Genomic DNA, 21,750 nt, shown 5'->3' with positions numbered 1-21,750 from the left:
GCCCGCAACTCCCCCATCCATCCATCAAACCAAACCTCCCTTCCCCTACAACCCCGCCCCCTCCTTCGCAACCCCAGCACCCTCATTCTCCCCCAAAGCCTCCATAACAGCCCGATGCAGTACCCCATCCCTCAAACCCTCATAAATCACGCTCACCTGCCCCCCAATCGTGCGACGCTGGTCCGCCGGCAATGACGGCTTCGTCGGCATGTCTTCCCACACCGGCTGCCCCGGGTACTCGACCAAGCCCCGATGGAACGGCACGCCCAGCTCGCCACGGACGGCAAGATAGAGCTTCCGGCTGGCCTGGCCCAGATACAGCGGCGTGACAGCCCGGTGCTCGGCGAACAGGCGCGCGCGCGTGCCCGCGTACCCCGAGGCCAGGATGCCGCGCACCGTGGCGGCGTAGGCGCACACGTCGGCGTACTCGACCCGCCCCTGCAGACTCCAGTAAAAGGCCTGCGCCGCGGCTTGCGCCGTCTTCTCGGCCCGCGCGTCCAGATCCATCGACCCCGACGCGTTCCACGTGTTCTTCAGCACCGCCCACACGTCGTCGAAGACGCGGCCGGCGCGGCGCGGCGCATACTCCTCGTGCAGATTTGCTTCGACCGAGGCGACAGCTGGAGGCGCGCCGCTGGCATTGGCCTCGCCGTCGTTGTCGTACTCCATCGACTCGGGCGTCTGCACACCCAGCTGGTTCACCGTCGCCTGCCGCACCTCCTTGTACGCTTGGGCCAAGAACTCGGCCTGCAGCACGCGCAGGTCCAGCGCTTGGCACAAACAAAACAAATACGCGGCGCACATCTGGTTCAGCACCTCGACCGCCTGCAGCGTGTAGCGCGCCGATATCAGCGCCAGCGAGTTGACCGCCTGGTTGTGCAGCTCCGCGCTCTGCACGTGGCTGCTGACCGGGTTGGCCAGGTAGCCCAGCTCCGACATGTACGCCGCCAGGTTGATGTCGATGCCCTTGCACGTGAAGCTGAGGCTGGGGTCGTCGGCCGCCAGGTTGGGCGGCAGCCCCTTGTTGAGCATGCTGTTGATCAGCTCGGTGCCCTGCGCGAAGATGAGCTTGCCGAACATCTGGATGGCCGTGCGCGTCTTCTCCATCGCCGACGTGATAGAAGCGGCCTGGAAGTTGCCGCCGTGGTGAATGAGATCGCTCGCCACGTCCATGAGCGGGTTGTCCGTCGTCGAGTTGAGCTCCGTGCTGACCTGCTCCGTGGCGAGCATGAGGTCTTCCAGCTGAGGCCCAATCCACTGTGAAGATGTACGTAAGGGATAACGGTCCTGGCAAAGCCCCGACACATGCATGTCCTTGGGTCCTTCCAATCCGTGCGCCAGACGCGCTCCACGGAGAAAACCAAGAATATTCGCAGCCACTTCAACCTGGCCCCTGTGAGGTCTGATCTTTGCAATGAACGGACTAAACGACTCTGCAGTTCCGCAAAGAGCTTCGACGCCCATGGCGGTCAGAGCCTGGGTTAACACGGCCAACTGGTTGGTTTCGTGAATGGCCAGCGAAGCAGCCGACGCTGAAGCGGCCGTTCCGTTCAAGAGACCAAGGCCCTCCTTGGCCGCAAGCACCACTGGCCGGAAACCGAACGACTGAAGCGCTTCCTTCGCCGTCTTGATGACAGGGGGATTGCCGACGCGGACGAATATGTCAGAGTTGCCTTCCAGGGCGCCGGCGACGTAGGACATGGGCGACAAATCTCCAGATGCCGAGATGCTTCCGCGCAGAGGGATGACCGGGGTAATGTCGTGTTGTAGGAATGTCATGATCAGCTCAATGACCGGTAATGAGACGGCCGAGTGTCCTCTGATGAGGCTATTGACGCGCTGGAGCATTATGCCCTTGACCCAAGAACTGGGCATCGAAAGAGTGCCAAAGTCATCAGAGTGCTGAAGAGAGCCAGGACTCGACTCGGGAAGATAAGGCTTGCCCGTATCATTTCGGGTGAGTATGCCGCTCTGCTGATGTTGGACCAATGCCTGCTGAAGGAACGCGAGATTGTCGGTACGAGTGTCTGCGCTTCCGCCATAGCCAGTGTTGACACCTTTCCATGTTTGTCAGCCCACCGGTGACTCCGACGGCAGTAAAGTAGGCAGTTACACGGCAAAGAAATCATAAACGGAAAAATGAAATCACTAACCGTACACAAGGTCACCGCGATTCAAGTGTTTCGCAAGCATCTGAACGCTAGTCTCGATTCTTTGGACAATGGCCGGATCCGGCGACAAGGTTGGCACCGCGCCGTATTTGGCCACGGCCACGAGCTGAGCGAGGGTGAGGCTCTCGCCGTCGAGCTGGATAGCCGACTCGCCCGGGTGAGCGTCGTTCTGGAGGCGAGACCAGGTATGGCGGGTAGCGTCGGCGTGGGCGCGCTTGGCCTTGATGCCAGTGGTGCCGGTCATGGTGAGTGAGTTTTGGAGGGGAAGTTGGGAGTGTGAGTGCGGAGTGCGGCTGAGTGAAGGCTTTAAGAGGTGCTTGCTGTTGGTCCTCGCTGGGCCACTTCGGAGACGCGGGAAGGTGCTTTCCTCTCAGCAAACAGAGAGACCGCTTAGGTTAGCACACCTCTGGTCGTGAGATCGTGTTCGGCATAAGACAGGACGTCGCCGCCCGAGATAAGAAGTGAGTAAGCCCCAATGGCAGGCGTGCTTTCCCTGACAGGCAAGCTGCAGTAAGAAGGGTCAAGATGGTATCATCGATCTCTAAACCGCCTCGACGCGGCTTTTTGTAGTCGACGCGTCGTTTGCTCTCTGTTTACGACGAATCAGTGCTCGCGAGACTGTGTCACCTGGACGTACCCTGCCGCATGCGATGTTTGCGCTTAGCCACGGCTGCTCAAGGCGCCGGGTAGTGGCGGGACGGCAAGGCGTGGACTACTATACTTTACTCCCCTCGGGCGCAGTCACAAGAGCACCCTGTTCACCTCTTTCCTCCCCCGCAGTGAGCTTGGATCAGCAATTGACGCGGTTTGTGGGGTATCTCAGCTGTCGTCCATCCCCCTGCGCGCGAGTCATGCACTGCGTCATGGAACGGCCTCTGCATCTCCCACCGCTGGACCACCGGTCAAAGACGTGCCTATACAACTCAACATCAGTGACCATCCCCCTTATAGACCACCGCCACTGCGGGGGGCGCGTCTCGGCCCTGTCCGCCCGTCATCCCCTCTAGTTCCGCACCGCCCGGTCCGTCCCAATCCGGACCCCCTCATCCGAGTTACGAGAAACCGGGCCTCTTCTTCCCGTGCCGACACTCTCGTTTGCCCTGCTGACGCCCGTTCCGTGGAACACATGCACCCCTTGTGGCGCCCAAGTACGTAATGTCAAGCGAAGAGGGGTTGAGAGTGATGAAATCTAGGGGAATAGTCTTATTTGCGCAGCTAAAATGAGTATGTCCTCGCGGACGTCATGTACATACGGTGAAGTCTTGAACAACGGACTCACGGTTCAGCTAGAGATCGTACACACCGACCCGAACCCGCAAGGAGCTCACAGAGTCTTCTTAGAGTCCGTCGTGCCAACCAACTTCCAGAGGTTGAACATGCGCCAGAAGACGGAATCCTAGCATAGTCATTAGCATGTTGCTCTCGCCGCATAACAATCCGCCTGCACTTACCATGACACTTGCGGGGAGGTACGAGGTCGCAAACCAAACAACCCACGACAACTTGCCCTCCCAGACCCACTTTGGCGGGCTTGACTTCAACACCTTGGAAACGACGCTCTTCGCGTAGGCTTCGTTGGGCATGGCACCCTCCTGGCTGTGCTTCAGACGCCTCTGGTATTCCTGGCTGACGGGGATATAGTATGAATCTTCGGGAAGCTGGCGTTCGTTGCGTGCAATGTTGGACTGGACGCCGCCAGTGATGATGGTAACGACCTTGACACCGAACGGGGCCAATTCGACGCGAAGGGTGTTGCTGTAGGCGTGCAGAGCCGCTTTCGTCGCGTTGTACACACCTAAGGACGATCAGCGGTCTGAAAAGCGGTTATACAAGGGCCGGAGACACTCACTTCCGAAGACGTACGGCCTGGATTGAGCAACGTTAGCCTAGGTGCCTCAAAAGACTTTGTTCCACACTCACATAATACCCGCCAGGCTTCCAATTTGCACAATTGTTCCCTTGGCCTCAATTATGAGTGGCGCAAACTCCTGGCACATGCGCATGACAGCATAGACATTGACCTCGAAGATCTTCTGGACCTCCTCTAGTTCAATGTCGAGCGCTGGCACGGTGTAGTTACAGCCAGCATTGTTGACGAGGTAGTCGAGCTTGCCGCCCGTCAGCTCCTCAATCTCACGCTTAACCGAGCGGATGCTGTCCAGCTTGTCGACCTCGAGCGACACGGTATCAATGCCTATTGCGGCGAGGTCGGCGAGCGATTCGGCGCGGCGTGCGCTGGCGAAGACGCGGAGGCCTGTGGCGAGGTGTCAGGATGAGAATTTAATGGTGGGTATGGAGGGTGGCCGGGCAGTCGAGCAAACCTTTGCTGTGGAATTCTTTGGCCAAGCTGTGGCCGATGCCAGAGCTGCAGCTGTTGCACGGCGGATTGACGTCAGTCGAACGGAAGCTCTGAGCGAGGGCGGAGGTGATTCCATGCGGCACATCTTACCCAGTGATCAAGACGGACTTCCTCGTGTCGGCCATGGTGTGCGGTCTGGTAATTGGAGATTTGTGGGTGGAGAGAGCATGGTGGAGCTGTGGCCTTTATGCTTGCGCGATCCCATGAGGGGGGAGTCGTCGTGTCCGACAGGTACCGACCGCCGAGAGACCCTGTCGCGTCGCATCGGTTAGTTACCTAGCGCACATGAATAATTAGTTTGCATCCTCACGACGGCCTCACGGACGAATCCTACCCGGACGAAACATGGACGAATGGTTGTTGACCGCCCGACTTACTTCATACCTGACCGAAATTTGGTCCGCTGGTATGATTGTTATTGGCAAAGCAGCACGTTTTGTTGGGATCTGCCCGTTGTACAGCACATTCCAACTGTGGTGGGAAAATCTGTGGAGGCCGAACTTCAATCACAATGTCCCGAGGGGCTGTGACCTCCCACCACTCCTAGGGACTATCCTGTCTGAAGTCTTTCCATTGCTAACGGTTCCTTGTCTTGTCCCTTGATAGTAACTGTTTTCAGTGACGAGAAACATTAGTCATCACGATGGAGGATACGAAACAAAGGCGGGACAGAATGGTAAGCTCAATTAATCTTGCACCGTGCCCATGCCCTTCATCACGAGTATGGAAGACATTTAGGGAATTGTTTGGCAAAGATCCGCTTAGGATGTGTCTTAAGATATAACTATATCAGTCTATCTATTAGCCTATCTAGCAGCATTCTGGATCACGTACTGACCGTGTAGTTAGTCAGTATGTCCGTTCTTTACGCTGACAGCTTCTATCCACAAATAAAGGCACAATTGCCTTGTCCCAAAAGCTCACGCTCTAAAAATACATAGCAAGATTATGTTGGGGAACTCTTCTGCAATCCATAATACTTCGCGAAGTTCAAATACATATCAATCAGTGTCAATCAAATGTATTTAAGAAGAATCTAGTAAGTAGTGAGATTAAACATGTTCTCGGAAAGTTATTATTCAATGTTGGTGGTGCAGATAAACACCCTTGTACGCCCAGCGTCGGGGACCAATACAAATGCTCCCTTACCTACCCCGCACTCCTATGAAGTTGGTTTAGTAGGTGGTACGTCACCCGTCGCGCCACACGCCTCGCCGACTTCACATTACACTCTCAATTCTTTCATATCAAAGAACAAACATCAATTGAATTTTCTCAGCCTTGACAGTACAATGTCGACCATCACCGAGACTGTGCAAGTTGCACAAGCACCGCCGCCTACGCCAGCCGCGGCAACAGTCGTCATGCCGGCGAGTCCTAAGCGTCGTGTAGCTATAGCAGTATTTGTATTGCTGGCAAACCTGGTGCAAGTAGGTCTCCGTTTGACCTAGCCTGTTGTCTTTTAACGTCTGCTTCCAATATCCGATGATGTCTTACGCTCGTAGATGATCTCAAACGGTTCAACCGTTGCCGGAGGCTTCGAAATCGGAAAAGAACTCGGCGTACGAGATGTCAGGCTATCGAACTGGGTTGCAGCTAGCTATCCGTAAGATGCTTGTGCCCATGGAATACCCTCGCAGAGAAAAATTTGGCCGCTAACTTGCCATACTGCACGTAATGGCAGTCTCACACAGGGCACATTTGTTCTTGTCAGTGGCAGACTTGGCTCTGTCTACGGGCACAAGAACATGCTGCTTCTCGGTGGGGTGTGGTTTTCCCTGTGGTCGTTCCTGAACGTCGCCTGCAGGTCTTTTTTGTCGTTCAACATAGCGCGCGGCTTTACTGGCATGGGCGGCGCGCTGATATTACCAAATGCTGTGGCCATGATCAGCACCACTTTTCCACCAGGGAAGATGCGCAACTTTTGCCTCGGTATCTTTGGTGCTGCGGCTCCGATGGGAGGATATCTCGGAGCAGTCCTGGCAGGTGTATTCACGCAGTTCACGCCTTGGTGGGGTCTTTTTATCTTCCAGTGAGTACGAAGGGTTTTTTTCCCTTTCTAAAATCATCCTTTATTTCTAATGCTACCAGGGGCATTTTCGCGTCGGTCACATTTGCCATCTTATGGAAGATGCTACCACCAGAGAAGCCCTTCGACGCGCAGGGTAAAATTGACTGGATTGGTGCTGGTCTTGGGACCGCCGGTCTTGTACTTTTCAACTTTACTTGGAAGTAAGTGAAACCAAACAGACACCTGCCCTCAATTCACTGTACATGACTAATTGGAACTGGCGAGTAGTCAAGCCCCAGCAGCGGGTTGGTCAAATCCCTATCAGATTGCCATCCTAGTTGCAAGTGTCTTTGTACTCGCGCTATTCGCGCTATGGGAGCGCCATTCAGCGTCTCCAATTATGCCGCTTAGCATATGGAAAGCGCCATCTATTCTTCCGCTTATGTTGGCTGTTTTGATGTCCTTCATGTCTTTTGGAGTGAGTGGATGATGCGAATTTTCTCCACCAACACACTGACAAGGTGCGACAGATCATGCTGTGGTACATGGTCGCCTGGATCCAGCTGACTCGCGGTTGGAGTGTGCTTCACTTTGCCGCCGCGTGGGTAAGGCTCCATGAGCTCCTTTCAGGCTTGAAACAAAACTGAAAAACACAATAGACTCCTTTCCTCTTCTTCGGTGTATTCGCCGCTTGGTGGGCCTCGTGGCTGATCCCTCGCATGCCTGCCCAGTATATCCTTGCCATTGGTTTGGTTTCAGTAGCAGTGTCCAATATCCTTATCGCCACGATGCCAGTAAAGCAAAGCTACTGGGCTCAAGTCTTTCCCGCAACGATATTGATGTCCTTCTGCCCAGACTTGGTCTTCACGGCGGCGCAGATAATTGCCAGCAACGCCGTACGCAGGGCTCAACAGGGAGTCGCCGCATCGCTCATTGGCGTACTTCTCTTATACGGAAACAGCATCGGTCTCGGATTCGCTGGAACCATCGAGATGCAGATTGACAAAGAAAAAGGGAGTGTTGTTGCTGGATACCGAGCCGCTCTTTGGTTTGGTTGCGGGATTGCACTGCTTGCTCTTGCGCTAGACTTGGGATTTGTGAGGATGAAAAAAGACGAGAGAGAAGGCTGGCAGCACGAGGAAGATAGCATTGAGGAAGAGACCGCGGTGGCAACAGGACTGGAGACGATACGCTAACACCTCAAGTCGGCTTTATCAAGCGCTTCGGGGGTTCGTCATTGTAAGCAACCATAAAAAACAGACGCATCTATCGTTCGGTACAGTATGGCTAAAAGCCACCTACACTCACTTTTCACGCGGAAAAGCTTCTACAAACCTCATTCCAGTCTCTTCATGCTTAACCTGGACATGCAACCCCCTTGCAGTAGACGCCATCTGGTCAGTACGGTCTACAACGCCGCACTTTTCTCTCAAAGCATCATCCAAGCCATGGAAAAGCACAGCCAGCTGCGACGCCTTCCAAATCCGATGACCCACATGACCAAAACTGTGCAGGATGGTCGCTAGCAAGAACGAAAACGTCAGCACGAGCAGTGCAGCCGGGTAAGCCAGCCACGGCCATCGTACGTTGATGCACGTGTTGGTATGGGATGCGATGCCAGCCGCGGGCGCGCTGTTACTCTCGTCGCCGTTCTGCCGGATGTGGATCGTCATGGACTCGGCAATGGCAGACCACGTCGCGTTGATGGTTTCGAGCGAGGCGTTGTCTTTGTTGAAGAGCTCTTTCATCCACTGAGGGTCCGCTTTGTCGATGATGGGAGCGCTTTGGACGTAGCCGGTGAGGTACTCGGGCAGGTTTTCTAGTATTCCGATGGAGTTTTCCCAGATAAATATGCATTCTTTCGGGAGGTAGGCTGTCTGGTTGTTCTCCAAGAGGCCTTTTACGGGTATCCAATTCGTTTCGTTGCGTTCGGTGAATGCCGTGGCATTGTAGAGTTGATTATCTTTTATGCAAGGCATGGGAGTGCGGAAGAAGCTGTTGTAGGGGGTTGTGCTAGTGTTCATCTTGGCCATTTCCTCAATTGCCAGGAGTTTCTCGGACGTCTGGCCTTGGACAACCTCGGCGCTGTATGTTCGCACGCAGGGAATGAGGAAGCATTCTGCTGCTAGGAGCCCGGATTCCCCCTGTAAAAGGTTTCCTAGGTGCTCCGTGTTGTAGTCGAGTATTTTCGTAAAGGTGAGTATCCGGCTCGAGGTTAAGCCCCTGGGGTTGGTCATAGCATGCCTGCTCTCCGCGACCAGAGTAACGGGGGCGGAGTTGTTAAGACGGAGGCTGGATGACAGTTCCCACGAGCAAGCTTGACCCCCTTCAACGGACTTGCTTGCTTTGCAGGTGGTGTTGATCGTGTCACTGATGTCTCTACACATACTACAAACCCCAACTGTTCTGTAATTGGGGAAAGTACAGTTTCCGGTGGTGCATGTAGGTGTCACTGGACTGAAAGAGTCGTAAAATCCCTTGTAGAGCGCTTTTTCCATAGGTGCGTCTATGGTGTACAATCCGGCGCCAACATGAGCGCCATAGGCTGTGTAGTTGTTTGTGCGTGGCATCGTGGCCTGCGCACTACTGACTTTCTGCGAGCAAGGCTGATATTTTATGACCTGCTGAATGAACGGGTCGCTCGCAGCTGCTAGGATCATAATTGCTGCTCCAAGCGACGCAAGGTGCATCCCGCGCAGTCTGGTGATGAGCCGGGCCGAGCCCCAGATACCGCGACTTGCATCGTCGAACCTCGCAAAGTCATCGAGAGGACGCGGCTCTTTATACCACGACCACTTTAGCTGACTGACGGCTGCTCGTCAAAGACCATTAGCATATAACTCACAGCTCCAAATACGGAAAAATACCTTCGGCAACCGGCACCAACATTGTGCCTTTGAGTATGACAGAAAATATAGACACGACAGCGTTTACTGATATCCGGAAAGGCCAATCTGGAATAGGACGTCCGTCGTGCAATCCTAGAGTTATGATGATTGCAACAAGAGCAAGTAGGGCGATGACACAGGCCAGTACCTCCATCAACCATCTTGTACAAACCAAAGAAACAAGTCCAGGCTTTTTCGACGATGTATCAAGGTCGGCTTCTCGGTGTTGGATCTCCGCTGATTGCCCAGACATTTGAGGCTTGTGATCATTCGATTCCTCGGGCTGGTTTAACAAAGATACCTGATCCGGGTCGCTCTCCTGGGGTGTTTCCGGCCGCAATCCCACCTCGTGTTGGTTCACTGCCATTGCCGGATCTTTGGGTGTGGCGCGCTCGAGGGCCATGATCTGCAGTCTTGGGATTCAAAAAACCGGGTGGGGTGTCTGGAGTTTTTATGTAAATCTCAGAGGCAAGACCGGTTGGGGGCCGAAAGGTGCTTTGACCTGCTGATTGGTGCGACGTAGGTTTTTAGGCAAACTGCTACAGTGGATCCTTGTTTGTCTAGGGTTTCACGTCGTGGCAAGCCAAGTTAGTCATTATACAGTTGTAGGCTACTAGGTCGGATGCGAAGCCTCTTAAAGATTTATATATTTACATCTTTAAAAACACCTTTATACAATTGGAATTTTTTATTTTCATACCACTACAGATTAGTATTTATAAGCATTTAAGTCTTCATCCTTTATTAAATACTCTTATACAGTATCTTTTTACCTTTATATAGTTACCTGGCGCCTATTATTAATAGCGCAGTAGTCTATTATGGCTACCGAAGAAGTTAAGATTACGAAGATGGTGAAAATACTGGAGAAAGAGACGATGCCGGCGATGATGATGACGATGATAATGATGATGGCTATGGTTATAATGAATACTGGCGTAAATTGAGGAAAATAATACTACCTTATAACTAAAACACGTCGAGTTAAGTTATATAGAGGTTCTATCCTATAGGAGTTTTCTATTCTTAAACCGCAATGAGTCTCATAACTAAACGCCCGTATAAGAGAGGGAGTAGAACTGAAGAACATTAATAGGTACAAGACTAAACTTTAATATTTTAAATAAGTACGTAGGTCAAGAAACTACCTTGTAAGCCTGGTAAAGCCAGTACACTAGACAGGGGGAACACACACACACACACACTCTTCCCACGAAGTAAGGTGAAGACAGCGAAAGTTCAATTCCCAGACCAAATACACTACCCCACCCCATCCCATCCCATCCCCATCCAGCCTAGATACAGTACCCCTTCCCCCCACCCAACTAACAAACGCCGCATCCATCATTAAAACATTAAAAACAACTACACGTCTACCTATATCCATCCTCTGCCCAGACCTCTACCCCTCCCTCTACCAACACCACCAAATACCCCTCCCCGGACCCCACCAAAAAACGACCCCGCCTCAAACCCCGGCAGCAAGCCCCGTCCCCTCCCCTTCCCAGGCACCAACCCCAACCCCAAACCAAGCTGCTGCTCCGGCCGCGGCCGCTGCTCCGGCTTCGGGGGTACCTCATCCTCCTCCTCCACAACCAACACCTCATCATCCGACACATCCGCTCGCTCCTCCCGCACCAATACGTTCGCCCACCCCCTAGGTCCCTCCGACCCACCCACTCCCTACCTCTCCCCTCTCCCCGCAGCAGCAGCAGCCGCCGCGGCCGGCGCGCTCGGAAAGTTCCGCGCCGCCAGCAACACGCCCTTGACGCCGCGGATGTCCTTCCGCACCGCCTCGACCGCGTCGTCCTCTCCTCCGCCCGCACCCCGCACAGCAGCGTACCGCACGCTGTAGAAATCGCTGCCCCACGCCAGCCCTGCCGCTTGCAGCTCGTGCAGGTATGATGTAAGGTCGCGCACTGGCTCGAGCGGCTTGGCGGCGCGGTCCGTCGATGCTGCGGCCAGGGCAGCCGTGTCTGCTACGCGTCGCGAGAGGGCGCTGAGCAGCGAGGAGTGCGTCATCGTCGGGTCTGCGGGTGTGCCGCCTGGGACGGGCGTGGGCGAGATTGTGGGAGGGAGGGGCGGAGAGGGTGGTGGTGACGTCTGCGTCCCCCGGTCGCGCGAGTAGAGTTCTGTGGGGTCGGAGACGGTGCTGGAGGCGTCGTCGCTGTCGGTGTCTTTGTTGGAGGAGGTGTTGCTGTGCTTGGTGCCGGGTCGCGCCGCGGCGGGCACGGCGGAGACGAGTCCGGCGAGCTTGTTGTTCAGCTCTTCGAGGCGGGAGTTTGCGTGCGCGTATTGGTCGTGGCGGGCGGCGGAGAGGGCGGCGGCCATGGGCTGCACGAGGAGGGAGGACATTCCGTAGAGTGTGGCGGCGAGACCGGCCGCGGCGGTCAAGGCGTGTGCGACGCGCGTGGGCGTGATAAGTGGCGGCGGAGCGGTGGGTTGAGTGAGGAACTCGGGGTAGGTTATTATGGGCGGGACGTCGCGCGCGGGAGATTGTTGTTTGTATGACTGCATTGGAGCGGGTGTGGATGTGTCTGTGCTTGATGGTGTGTTCGTGAAGCTGGGTGTGCTCGTGGTGGACGGAGTGGCAGGTGGTGTATTCTCATCGCCGGGCTCGGGTAGCAGGTCGCGGATATCGGCGTCGGAGAGGCCTTTGGAACGCAAAAAGGTGCGTTTGCGCTCGATGGAGGCGTCGCGGATGGATTGGTCTTGCAGGAAGCGGAGGGCCTGTTGGCGAAGGGAGGCGCGGGAGTTAATATCAATGTCATCGTCGGAGGCATTATCGGCGGAGGTGGTGGTGGGGGTGTCGACGGAGGAATTGGCGTCGGAAGAGGTGGAGGTGGAAGTGGAGGAGTCGGAGTCGTCGTCTTCGGTAGGCGGCTTGGGCTGTGGCTGCTGTTGCTGTTGCCAGGCGGGAATACCGGTGGATTTGGGGGCTGCCATTGTAGTGGTGGTGATAGTTGAGAGTGTGAGAGTGTGAATGAATGGAAGCTATGGACCTCGGCATGAATTACAGCGAGAGTTTGGCCGTGCTTACTCAGAAATGCCCTTCCCCAGCTCTCACTCCTCGTCACATTGATTTGCATAAACGAACCGCATCATGGCTCGGCCCGCCAAACGCCAACGGAGGCTGAGCAGCGACGACGACCATTGGGCCAGGTGCGTGTGCGACTGCGCTTAGCGATCCATTCTCCATCCATTCCACTGTCGCCCGTACAACCTCCCACCCTCCCCTCCCCCCTCTCCTCTCTTCTCTCTGCTCTCTCTCTCCCCACACTCTTTCCCGCTGCCATGGCCGCCCGCCGCCTGCGCTCCCGCGCCGCAATCAACGCTGACCGCGCGCCCACCTCCAGCTCCACGCGCCCGCGTCGCGCCGCCGCAGCCCCCACCTCCGCCACCATCGAGCGCACCTCGCCCGAAGAAACGCGCCAGTCGATCCACCTGACCGTCAAAGCTGCCCCGAGCAAGCTGCGCGAGGCCACTAGCCGCCGCCATGCCGTCCACCGCCAGGCCCGCGGCAAGAAGGCCATAGTCGACGAGACGAGCGAGGATGACGAAGAGGACGAAGAGGACGACGACGATGAGGCCGACTACGACGAGGAGGATGCAGAGGGCGACGACGACGATGAGATCATTGTAGGCAGGAGGGCACCGCCTCCCGATGATGAGGATGCCGAGGGCGACGACGATGTAGACATGGATGACGCGCTGCCTGCACCACCCCCGCCGGCCGTCAAGTCGCGCGGGAACGCCAAGGCCAGCGCCAAAGCCGCGGAGAAGGAAGTGCCGAGCGTGGAAGCCAAAGAAATGGCCATTGCCGATGACGCGAGCGAGGATGAGGAGCTCTCGGAGCTGGAGTCACAACCGTCCTCGTCATCGGACGAGGAGGACTTGGGCGGCGATGACGATGTGGACGCCGACGACATGGATGACGAGGAGGAGGAAGAGGAGCTCGACAGTGCTGGCGACGACGACACCCCCATGACTGGCAGCCCCGGTGGCACGCCTGACCTCAGCAAGCTGACGCGCCGGCAGCGTGCCGCGTTCGAGACGTACGAGGGCGAGCTGATCTCGCTGTCGAACGAGGCACAGAAGAAGAAGCACCTCACAGCCGAAGAGCACGCCATGCGCCGGGCAGAAATGGCTCGGCGGCGAAAGAACCTGAGCGAGAAGCGCAACGAAGAGGAAAAGGTACGTTACGTCAATCACGTCACAACCCTCCTACCTAAGAGAAGAACCGCAATGATAACCCCCAGCGCCTCCAGATGGACACGATAAACCGGCTCCTCAAAAAGCAAGCCCCCAAGCGCCGCGGCCGCAAAGAAGTCGACGCCGATGCCGCCGCCGACGAGCCCGCCGCTGCCTCCGCCTCCGCGTTCGCGACCGACAACCCCGACGCCGAACCCGACCCCGATGCGCCTCGCGCCTCGCCCCTGTTCGTGCGCTACGTCCAGACGGCGCGTGGCTCCCGTGCCGCTGCGCCTGTCGAGTGGCTTGCTGGGCCTGCGGGGCGGGTGTTTGAGGGTCGCGGCGTTAGGGGGAAGGCGGGCTTGGGGAATGGGGCTATGGTGCAGGAGGTTGCGTAGAGATTGACACGGGGTGTTAATGGGATAAAATGGGAGGAGAGAATTGGTTGAGGAGGCTGGGTTGGTTGGTCATTTGGTCTTATTCTGGTACGGCTTTTTTTTTTTTTTTGGGTGTGGGTTTGGGCTTGGTTCGAGGGCTTATTAAAGGCTTGGTGAGAGTGCTGCGGTACTCGCTCGCTCGCTCCTCCTTCCCGTTGCCTGCATAGAGAGGCGCATTCTTCGGGGTACGGTATGTAGATTGATTAGATGAATACTTCCTCCCTCTTCCAATCTATTGTTTGTTCTTCCGCTGATTGCTTAAAGGCAAAGGAAACTCTGAGGGAAGTTCTTGTGGCGGAGGCTGATGAAGCGTATTGTTGTTTTTCATATGATTGCAGATATGCCTTGTTGGCTATGGTAAAATGGTGGGTGGACGGAATGGATAGTGTCGTCGCTATTGTGCAGTGCTTAAGTGCTGTACCATATCTACCAGCCAGCCAGGCAAACAGCTTTTCGAGAGGACGCGTACTTGACATAGATGTTTGTGTGTACCTTTGCTCCTTCCTTTCGCTTGATGGTTGTAGTGGTGTCGTTCTTTGTGCTGCGTTGTGCGGTTCGACGCCGAAGCAGTACTCCGTAATGTATACAGTGCTTCACACTACCAAACGTAGCCAACCTGACCCGAACATAAAATCCAGAAAAGCCTGCATCTCTCTTTCTTCCTCCTTTCTCATTTCTAAGACTAGTTATTATTACAATCGAAAGGTTACATGTTGTTAATCAAAATCTAGTCTTGGGATCAACACAATTCTACGCGCGAAAAATAATTCTCTTCGCCGTACAACTCACTTCGCCGTACCGGACGATATCCCCGCTGCTGTGCCATCGGATCTCTTTCGTAGATGGAACATCTAGGTGGGTCCTGGGTCCCTGTATACCGCGCTCCAAAAGAAGAGGCGGCACAGCAAGGGTATCGGGACACCCGCATAAGAAGTGTGAGTCTTCCCACGTACTGTGATTGGCAGAAAAATGCGGCAACAAGACTAGGTAGACGTATGATTGCTTCAATAAAGCTTGCGTCATCTGCGGCCTAAGCGTGTTTGTCACTCAATATTGGTGTAGGTCTTAACTCTTCTTGTTTGCGGACTAGTTACCTCTTCTGCACGAAAGATGGGGAAGATCGTTTCTTGTTTATTTGATACGCGCTACTGCAATCACTCACGATCAAGCACACTCAACACCAATTTAAGATGCCTGCTCGCTTCTGCTGCGTGCCGGGGTACTTGTTGCAACGACGAAGCTACCGCGCCGCAATCAAGCGTCTGGTTGCAGCGCCGCCCGTTCGCTTCAATCATGAAAAAATATTGCCGCCTGGGAAACACTTCCTGCATCCGGTGGTCTTTGAAGTCTATCTTTCATTACCTCAAAGTTCGAATCCCGAAAACATGGAGTCCAATGCGCCTCTCCAATCCGTTCTCGTGACAGGAGGATGCGGCTTCTTTGGTCACCATCTTCTGTCAGGCATCCTCGACTCCGAGCCCGAATGCTCCGTGGCTGTTCTTGACCTGAACATCTCTCGCAACAGAGTTCAAGGCGTACATTACCACCAATGCGACCTATCCGACAAAACTGCCATACAGTCGGTTCTTCGGGAACTTGACCCGCCACCCCGTGTGGTCTTCCACCCCGCTTGCTGCCCGTACAGCGTCAAAGATGAAGGTCTTTCAACTCCTAGCCCGCACGGCTTTAATACTAGCGAATACAAAAAACTCGCACCGATAACTTTCCCCAAGCGTGAGGCGAACCAGAAATGAAACATGGACCAATGAATTCATACATCTCATACCCAAGGTAACGCAGGATGACTGGGAAATCACATTTCTTTAGAACACAGAGTCTATCTCCCTTCTTAGCGGCGGCTGGTACCATTCCGTATACATTGGAGCCGAAAGTAGCGAACCGTCGACCGTATGATTCTTCCCGAAAAATGTTGAGAAACGTGGAAGGCTTATCGTTGCTGGAGGGATATATAACATCGATAAGACGCTCCCGTGAGACTCCAGTTGGTTCGTATCTTCCCAAGATAATAGTCGACCAGAATTGTTTATCCGGATATTGTCCTGGTAGCACTGTTCTCAAAAGGCCTTCGAATTTTCGAATCCGAGTGAGAAGACCTAAGTCATCACGAGTAAAAGGATCGTCATCCTGCTCTGTAATGCCGACAATTTCCGTACGGGACAGCCCTGAGACGGCTAGTATAGTGTTATCTAGAGATATTAATGGGCAAGGTTTGCAGTTCTGGTCCAACCATTCCATTCCATCTATACGAGCATCAGGCCATGTCGTTATTCCACTGTACCGCGAAAGGTCTGGCATCCAGGAAGGGAAACCGCTCCCTTGGCGAGGTTCACTTAGACAAAGAATGTTTATTGACCGTTTTGAGGAATAGGGACCAGGCGGAGTAATACAAAGCCGACAGAGGTCTATGGAAACCTCAAGTAGGCTAAGCCCAGAGTCTAGACGGAATTTTCGTGCCAGGTCAGGCTCTAGTAGGCCAACCAGGCTCAAGATTTTGTCCTGTGGTACTGTCGATTTGAAATGACGAAGGCTTTTTAGCAGACCAAGCAGCCATATTGGATCACGAGATGACAGGTACGACCTGTCTTTCGCAAGTTGAGCTGGAGTTGTAAGCCTCTCGTGGGCCATGCGACCTATATTAGTGGCATGGGTTGGGGTCCTTATTGGCAGGTAGTTTTTTAGTCCACTTATGTCGTCGCTCCTGTATCCCGTGGGTATTGGCGCTGGAGACTGTAGTTCATTCATTCCCTCGTTGATTTTTTGGTTCCGCTTAGCCGTGAAAGCATTGATGACTGTGGTGGCGTTATCATACGGTACTTTCAATAGACCACAGGCTAGTGTGAGACTTTTGGCGCTGAGAACTTCTTGAACTATCCACATTCTTTCCCAGTATTCGCGTGCCAAAATCGCCTCGATTGATAGACGGAGTCGATGTTGATCATGTTCAAACATGGACTCTCCCAAGTCCTCTAAAGCTTGGGATTTTTGGCGAAGAGTGTGTTGGCGTTGGTTGCTGGACAATGGTAGAAAGTGAGACAGGTTTCCCCGTCTTTCGAAATCTTTTGGTAGGATCTCTTGGGTGAACAAGCGCTCGAGTATACGAATCCTTTCGCCATGAAAACCGAAGAACATCATCGCCATGTCGCTATCAGAACCTGCAGGTCCTAGCCAAGCAATAACGTCTTCCGCCCATTCGTATATACTTCTCAGTTTTTCCAGTTGATGGTTCTTCTCGACTCTGTCGGCCTGGTTGATACAGATCGCATCAACCCACAACACTACTGAGTTTGTGCCCCTCAAGTGTTGGAGTGCCATCCTCAGGTTGCGTGTGACTTTGAAAACCTTATCTTCGACGTGGATTGCGACCTTGTCATCCTGGTCGCCCCAGCAGTAAGACAGAGCCATAAACTTTGTTGCTCTCAGGTTTTCATGACTAAAGTGGTGGCGTCGGAGATTGCATGAGATGTCTTCATCGAGACTTCCGCCTTTGAGAGTCAACAGACGGATTTCGTTCCGTTGGATGTGACACTCTGCGAAGCTGAACTCAGCAGACGAGCCCATCGTGGCGGCAGCGTAAGGTTTAGTGTAGGATTATAGTCGTTAAGAGTCGTACGTGAGAAGTCTGACATTCTATATTGTGTTAGTTGAGGTCTAAAGCTACAAACTCTGCAAAGTGCTGTGAACATAGACTCACAAAGTCGAAGAAGCTTCGAAGAGGTGGCAATTTTGTATGAATGGAGCCTGTAGATAAGAGAGTTAACCTGCACTGGCTAATAGCCATGTCAGTCTATGATTAGCGAGGACAAGGCCTATGTATGCGGCATGTGATAATGTGGCGCGGGTAAGCACGCGCAAACTTCACCGGTTTATAATTATCCAAGCAAGATCGGCGATGTTTCGCGCGGGAAACCTGCAGTAATTTTCAAAATAAGACAGGTCGGCAATTTTCTTGCATGCGCAGGATAACCTCTCGCAATTTCTTCGGATGATCATGGTAAGTCCGTATCCAGGTATACTGAGATAAGAGAGTACCTACTAAGAGAGTGTTCCTAATCTGTAGGGTGTTGAAAAAAGAGGCTACTTATTCTACAAGTAATTAATCTGCCTAGTATTTAACTAGCGTAGTGAGTCGAAATGCCTACATTGCTCGGAAGGCGGCGTTTCATCAAGCAACATAGTCTCATACAAGGCTTCCTAGGGACGATGCTACTCTTTCGCCCGTAATACGTCTAAAGACTACATACTCTAATAATAAACTACTACTAAGCCGGTTTACCCTATAGATCCCGCCCGTTACCTCGCCTGCTACTAAAAGTCCCTTGATTAGCTTTCCTTCCTTATCCAAAACCTCCGCATGCTCGTTTATAATAACGCCGCCCATAGTAAAATATACTATAGGCGTAACTTAGCCGATATATACGACCGAGTCTGGCGCAATATCCTTTAGCTCCTAGTATCCGAAGCTCTTTCTACCGAATAGGTCTTCCGATTTTCCTGTCGCAGCATCGGTAAACTACTAAATAACTTTCCTAGTTTCGTCGCTACTAAGTTCTCCGATAGTCGTTTTGCTTATAAGCCCCTTCTAAAGATAGAAGTTAATATAGCTCTTTACCGCCTAGTATACTCCCTCGTCTAATATAATCTTAATATCCTACTGCTTAATGCTATCTACTTCGGTGTTTTTCTCCTCTATAATCTTGTCGGTGACAACCTACCTTGTCTAAAGCTTATTAATAAACCTCTTTCTACTTCTTAGTATTAATCCTCCCTTACCCCTTAATACCTCTGCGGTAAGGAATTTAACCGGCTTTCTAAGTTCTTTCGGATCTATAAAACTAGTAGGATATACTTATACCTGCTCTATATCTAGAAGCTACGTACCTAGCGTAGTGAGAAGCGGTATTGAGCCGGGCCAAGCTTTATTCGTGGACGGGAAACTAGTAAGGTCTAGGCGGTATTGCTTTAATATACCTTTAGAATCGCTAGTAAAGCCGCCGGTCGCGAAGATAACGACCGGACTATTTATAGATTTCTTACTATCGGTAGTAGAGTACTTAACGCCGGTGATTTTACCGTTCTCGGATTATAGGTAGGGTGGTAAATCGTCTAGTCGGAGCCGGACGGCGGACCGGACGGATAGCCCGCCGTCCCTATAAACGCCTCGTTTATTTAGACGGTGAAGTAAGTCGTCCGGTTTAGTCCGACTGATATTACGAGTCTTGGCATAGTGTTGAGCGAATATGTACCGAATAACTGCTGAAAAGTACCTAAAAAATGCGATATCTTGTATACCCGTACCCCCGCGTCCCCCGCCGCTTATCCGCCTGCCGTAGAGGGTCGATTTTAGGTGTAAAACAGGCCCTCTGCGGCATAGTGAGAAGCTTGCGAAGACCGCTTAGTACGTGTAGCAACTGGTGCCCGCGTGCGAGCGCCCGCGGGTGCTCGCTCGTTCGCCTACGCGTACCCGCTAGCGCTCGTTCGCTCGTTTAGCGCTCGCGCGCGTAACTGCGGGCTGTTTAGTACGTTGTAGAGCGGTCCTCCGCTGCTCCGTAGATGGAAGTAAATAGTCGTTTTCCCTGCTAAATTTAGCGTATTAGTTCTATCTCGTGAGCTGAATATGACCTCTAGTATACTTACTGAATATTTTTAGCCGAATCGGGCCTACTACTGCTTAGTAACGTCTCCCGCGGCTATAGAGATATCTTGGTATAGTGTTGAGGCGTTTATGGGCCCTCTAAGGGTCCTGCCGCTATCTACTCCTCTGTCCTTACCTACCTAGTAGGCAACTAGCTACCTAAATACGTAACTGCCTCTGTAGTACCCTCTGAAAGGCGTGAACGGAGCTTACTTATGCTCCTGCCGGCCGATGAGAACGTTCGTTCGTAGTTACTGCTTATAGCCGGGTATGCTAGCAGGTCGAGTGCTATCCTGCTAAGTGTTGGGTACTGTGTTCGGCGAGTAACCTACTACTAAAGGACGTTTAGCTTACTCGTCCTCTCCTGCGGAGAGGGCTCCTGAAGGTACTGTTGTAGCTCGTTAAGTAGGTCCTTATCTATATCGAAGATATAGGCCTCTATCTGCTCCGCCTACTGTTCGTCGTGCTAGTGAGGTATATGTACTGCTTGCTGCGTCTCCTAAGGTACTGGCGCTGTTAGCGGGGGTGTGTGGTCCTTATACTCGTCCTATAAGCCTATGACTGTATCTTTAGCGGCCTCTACCTACTCTAGCTTCTACTTGCGGTTGAAGAACCCCTAGCGGAGCTTCGGATGAAGTAGTATAGCTACTCTATACGTAGGCGTGTTATCTGATAAGGTGTAGTACTTATTTAATACCTTCTACGCGAGGTTGATAGATGCTTATAAGTGTGCTGAGTCGTGCCTTTTTGCGTACCGATACCTTGCTTCTTTAAGTCCTTTTAGTAGTAGATCTATGTGTATAAGGACCTCCTAGAGGGTACCGTCTCTACCGCGTGTAGGCCTGCCTTCGAGCGTCTCTGTTATACGCTTTAGGGGGCGTAGTAGTTCGCGAAGTTCGATTAGTTCTTGCTAGTCCTCTACTAAAAGTATATCCTGGGCAAGGTCCTTAGTATTAAGGTAGTAGTTACCTATTACCGCGCGAAGATAAATACCCCGAGATATTATCTCGTAGGTGCTGTTCTAACGAATGCCTCTATTTAGTACTAATTTTAGAGGCTCTGATTCGCTGTAAGTAGACTAGATAGCCTCGAATAGCATCCTTCTCTGCGGACTATAGCTGATATATATAACTATATTGTATAACTTGCTAATAGGGCCTCTTTCGCGCTAAGCGAGTACCTCCTCTTGCGTATCCTTAGTAGTGTAGTTATCCTCTTCATCTAGTATTGCTATAGAGGCGGGTATAGTTGCTTCTTTAATTTCCTCTGTAGTCGGTACTATTAGTAGTAATATATCTGCGAATGCCTCTAGGTCCTTACTAAATAATATAGCCTTGGTAGTAAGGTTGATAATGTGCCTAGTATAACGTAGGCGGGCGTGTTTAGCGTTGAAATTAAACCTCTTAGCAAGCTCTGCTACCGTCGTGTTGTTGTTAGTAGTATTATCTATTATAAAATAGCTAATTCGATGTTATGGACCGCAAGGGAAATCAACCCGCAGGGTCGGAAGGACCTTATGGGAAGAAGGCCCATACGGGCCTGGAGACTACAAGGGCTTAGTAACCACAAGGAGCCGCGTCCTACAAGGTGCTAGTAGACACGTGCTAGGCAAGGCCGTAGGGAAACCAAGACCACAGACCTAGAAAGCCTACAGGGGATTAATGCCCACAAGGGTAGAAGGCAGCAAGCCGACAAACCAACCTACAGAGCGATCAAGGACAAGGAGGGTATCGCGTCCGCTCTGCGATATGAAGAAAGGTTGTTAGGTTGCAGGAAGTCAGCCGTCAGAAAAGTGGCACAAGGATCACATGACTAAGGACGATCCTGCGCATGGACCAATGGATCAGGACTGATCCATCTGCCTGATCCAATACCATGATCCTAAGAAAGGATCCAGATTGTTGACATTTCCTACATGTATTTAGACCACGCTCTCTAGCAGTAGATAGGACCTTCGTGGTCAACTCAAAGTATCAATCTCTACCATAAGGTTGATGGTAACACGCCTACACCCGATCCTTCACGTGACTTGTCTCTCAA

The 21,750-nt window shown here is 52.8% G+C and overlaps 9 protein-coding genes across 9 annotated transcripts; 4 read left to right on the top strand and 5 right to left on the bottom strand.

Moving 5' to 3' along the window:
* Positions 1-45: 45 nt before the first annotated feature.
* K452DRAFT_326938 (uncharacterized protein) lies at positions 46-2,415 on the bottom strand (the record flags this gene model as incomplete). Its single annotated transcript, XM_033544881.1, has 2 exons — positions 46-2,057; positions 2,154-2,415. The coding sequence occupies 2 exons, from the start codon at positions 2,413-2,415 to the stop codon at positions 46-48; spliced, it is 2,274 nt and encodes a 757-aa protein (XP_033396888.1).
* Positions 2,416-2,761: 346 nt separating this feature from the next.
* On the top strand, positions 2,762-3,349 carry K452DRAFT_35966 (uncharacterized protein). Its single transcript, XM_033546290.1, has one exon. The coding sequence runs from the start codon at positions 2,822-2,824 to the stop codon at positions 3,176-3,178; it is 357 nt and encodes a 118-aa protein (XP_033396887.1). The 5' UTR covers positions 2,762-2,821; the 3' UTR covers positions 3,179-3,349.
* Positions 3,350-3,360: 11 nt separating this feature from the next.
* On the bottom strand, positions 3,361-4,712 carry K452DRAFT_271814 (uncharacterized protein). The gene is made up of 6 exons (XM_033539055.1): positions 4,621-4,712; positions 4,493-4,542; positions 4,092-4,425; positions 4,021-4,037; positions 3,623-3,966; positions 3,361-3,567 (listed from the first exon to the last, which is right to left on the bottom strand). Exons 1-6 carry the CDS (start codon positions 4,653-4,655, stop codon positions 3,496-3,498), a joined length of 852 nt encoding a protein of 283 aa, XP_033396886.1. The 5' UTR covers positions 4,656-4,712; the 3' UTR covers positions 3,361-3,495.
* A 1,182-nt stretch (positions 4,713-5,894) lies between these two features.
* Positions 5,895-7,737, top strand: K452DRAFT_228696 (uncharacterized protein; the record flags this gene model as incomplete). The annotated part of the gene is made up of 7 exons (XM_033536980.1): positions 5,895-5,960; positions 6,036-6,136; positions 6,215-6,562; positions 6,622-6,762; positions 6,830-7,019; positions 7,072-7,146; positions 7,201-7,737. The coding sequence occupies 7 exons, from the start codon at positions 5,895-5,897 to the stop codon at positions 7,735-7,737; spliced, it is 1,458 nt and encodes a 485-aa protein (XP_033396885.1).
* A 108-nt stretch (positions 7,738-7,845) lies between these two features.
* K452DRAFT_318841 (uncharacterized protein) lies at positions 7,846-9,832 on the bottom strand (the record flags this gene model as incomplete). The annotated part of the gene is made up of 2 exons (XM_033544192.1): positions 7,846-9,353; positions 9,409-9,832. 2 exons carry the CDS (start codon positions 9,830-9,832, stop codon positions 7,846-7,848), a joined length of 1,932 nt encoding a protein of 643 aa, XP_033396884.1.
* Positions 9,833-11,112: 1,280 nt separating this feature from the next.
* Positions 11,113-12,375, bottom strand: K452DRAFT_298575 (uncharacterized protein; the record flags this gene model as incomplete). The annotated part of the gene is made up of 1 exon (XM_033542133.1): positions 11,113-12,375. The coding sequence occupies one exon, from the start codon at positions 12,373-12,375 to the stop codon at positions 11,113-11,115; it is 1,263 nt and encodes a 420-aa protein (XP_033396883.1).
* A 157-nt stretch (positions 12,376-12,532) lies between these two features.
* Positions 12,533-14,280, top strand: K452DRAFT_318839 (uncharacterized protein). Its single transcript, XM_033544191.1, has 2 exons — positions 12,533-13,623; positions 13,689-14,280. The coding sequence occupies exons 1-2, from the start codon at positions 12,724-12,726 to the stop codon at positions 14,016-14,018; spliced, it is 1,230 nt and encodes a 409-aa protein (XP_033396882.1). The 5' UTR covers positions 12,533-12,723; the 3' UTR covers positions 14,019-14,280.
* K452DRAFT_287885 (uncharacterized protein) lies at positions 13,917-14,350 on the top strand. The gene is made up of 2 exons (XM_033540553.1): positions 13,917-14,247; positions 14,322-14,350. Exon 1 carries the CDS (start codon positions 14,048-14,050, stop codon positions 14,222-14,224), a length of 177 nt encoding a protein of 58 aa, XP_033396881.1. The 5' UTR covers positions 13,917-14,047; the 3' UTR covers positions 14,225-14,247; positions 14,322-14,350.
* Positions 14,351-15,499: 1,149 nt separating this feature from the next.
* Positions 15,500-17,778, bottom strand: K452DRAFT_271807 (uncharacterized protein). Its single transcript, XM_033539054.1, has 2 exons — positions 17,770-17,778; positions 15,500-17,705 (listed from the first exon to the last, which is right to left on the bottom strand). Exon 2 carries the CDS (start codon positions 17,634-17,636, stop codon positions 15,750-15,752), a length of 1,887 nt encoding a protein of 628 aa, XP_033396880.1. The 5' UTR covers positions 17,637-17,705; positions 17,770-17,778; the 3' UTR covers positions 15,500-15,749.
* Between the last annotated feature and the right edge of the window lie 3,972 nt (positions 17,779-21,750).

The sequence above is a fragment of the Aplosporella prunicola genome (genome assembly GCF_010093885.1).
Source record: "Aplosporella prunicola CBS 121167 unplaced genomic scaffold K452scaffold_14, whole genome shotgun sequence".
NCBI classification, from domain to species: domain Eukaryota; kingdom Fungi; phylum Ascomycota; class Dothideomycetes; order Botryosphaeriales; family Aplosporellaceae; genus Aplosporella; species Aplosporella prunicola.
This window is presented reverse-complemented; position numbering and strand designations above follow the sequence as displayed.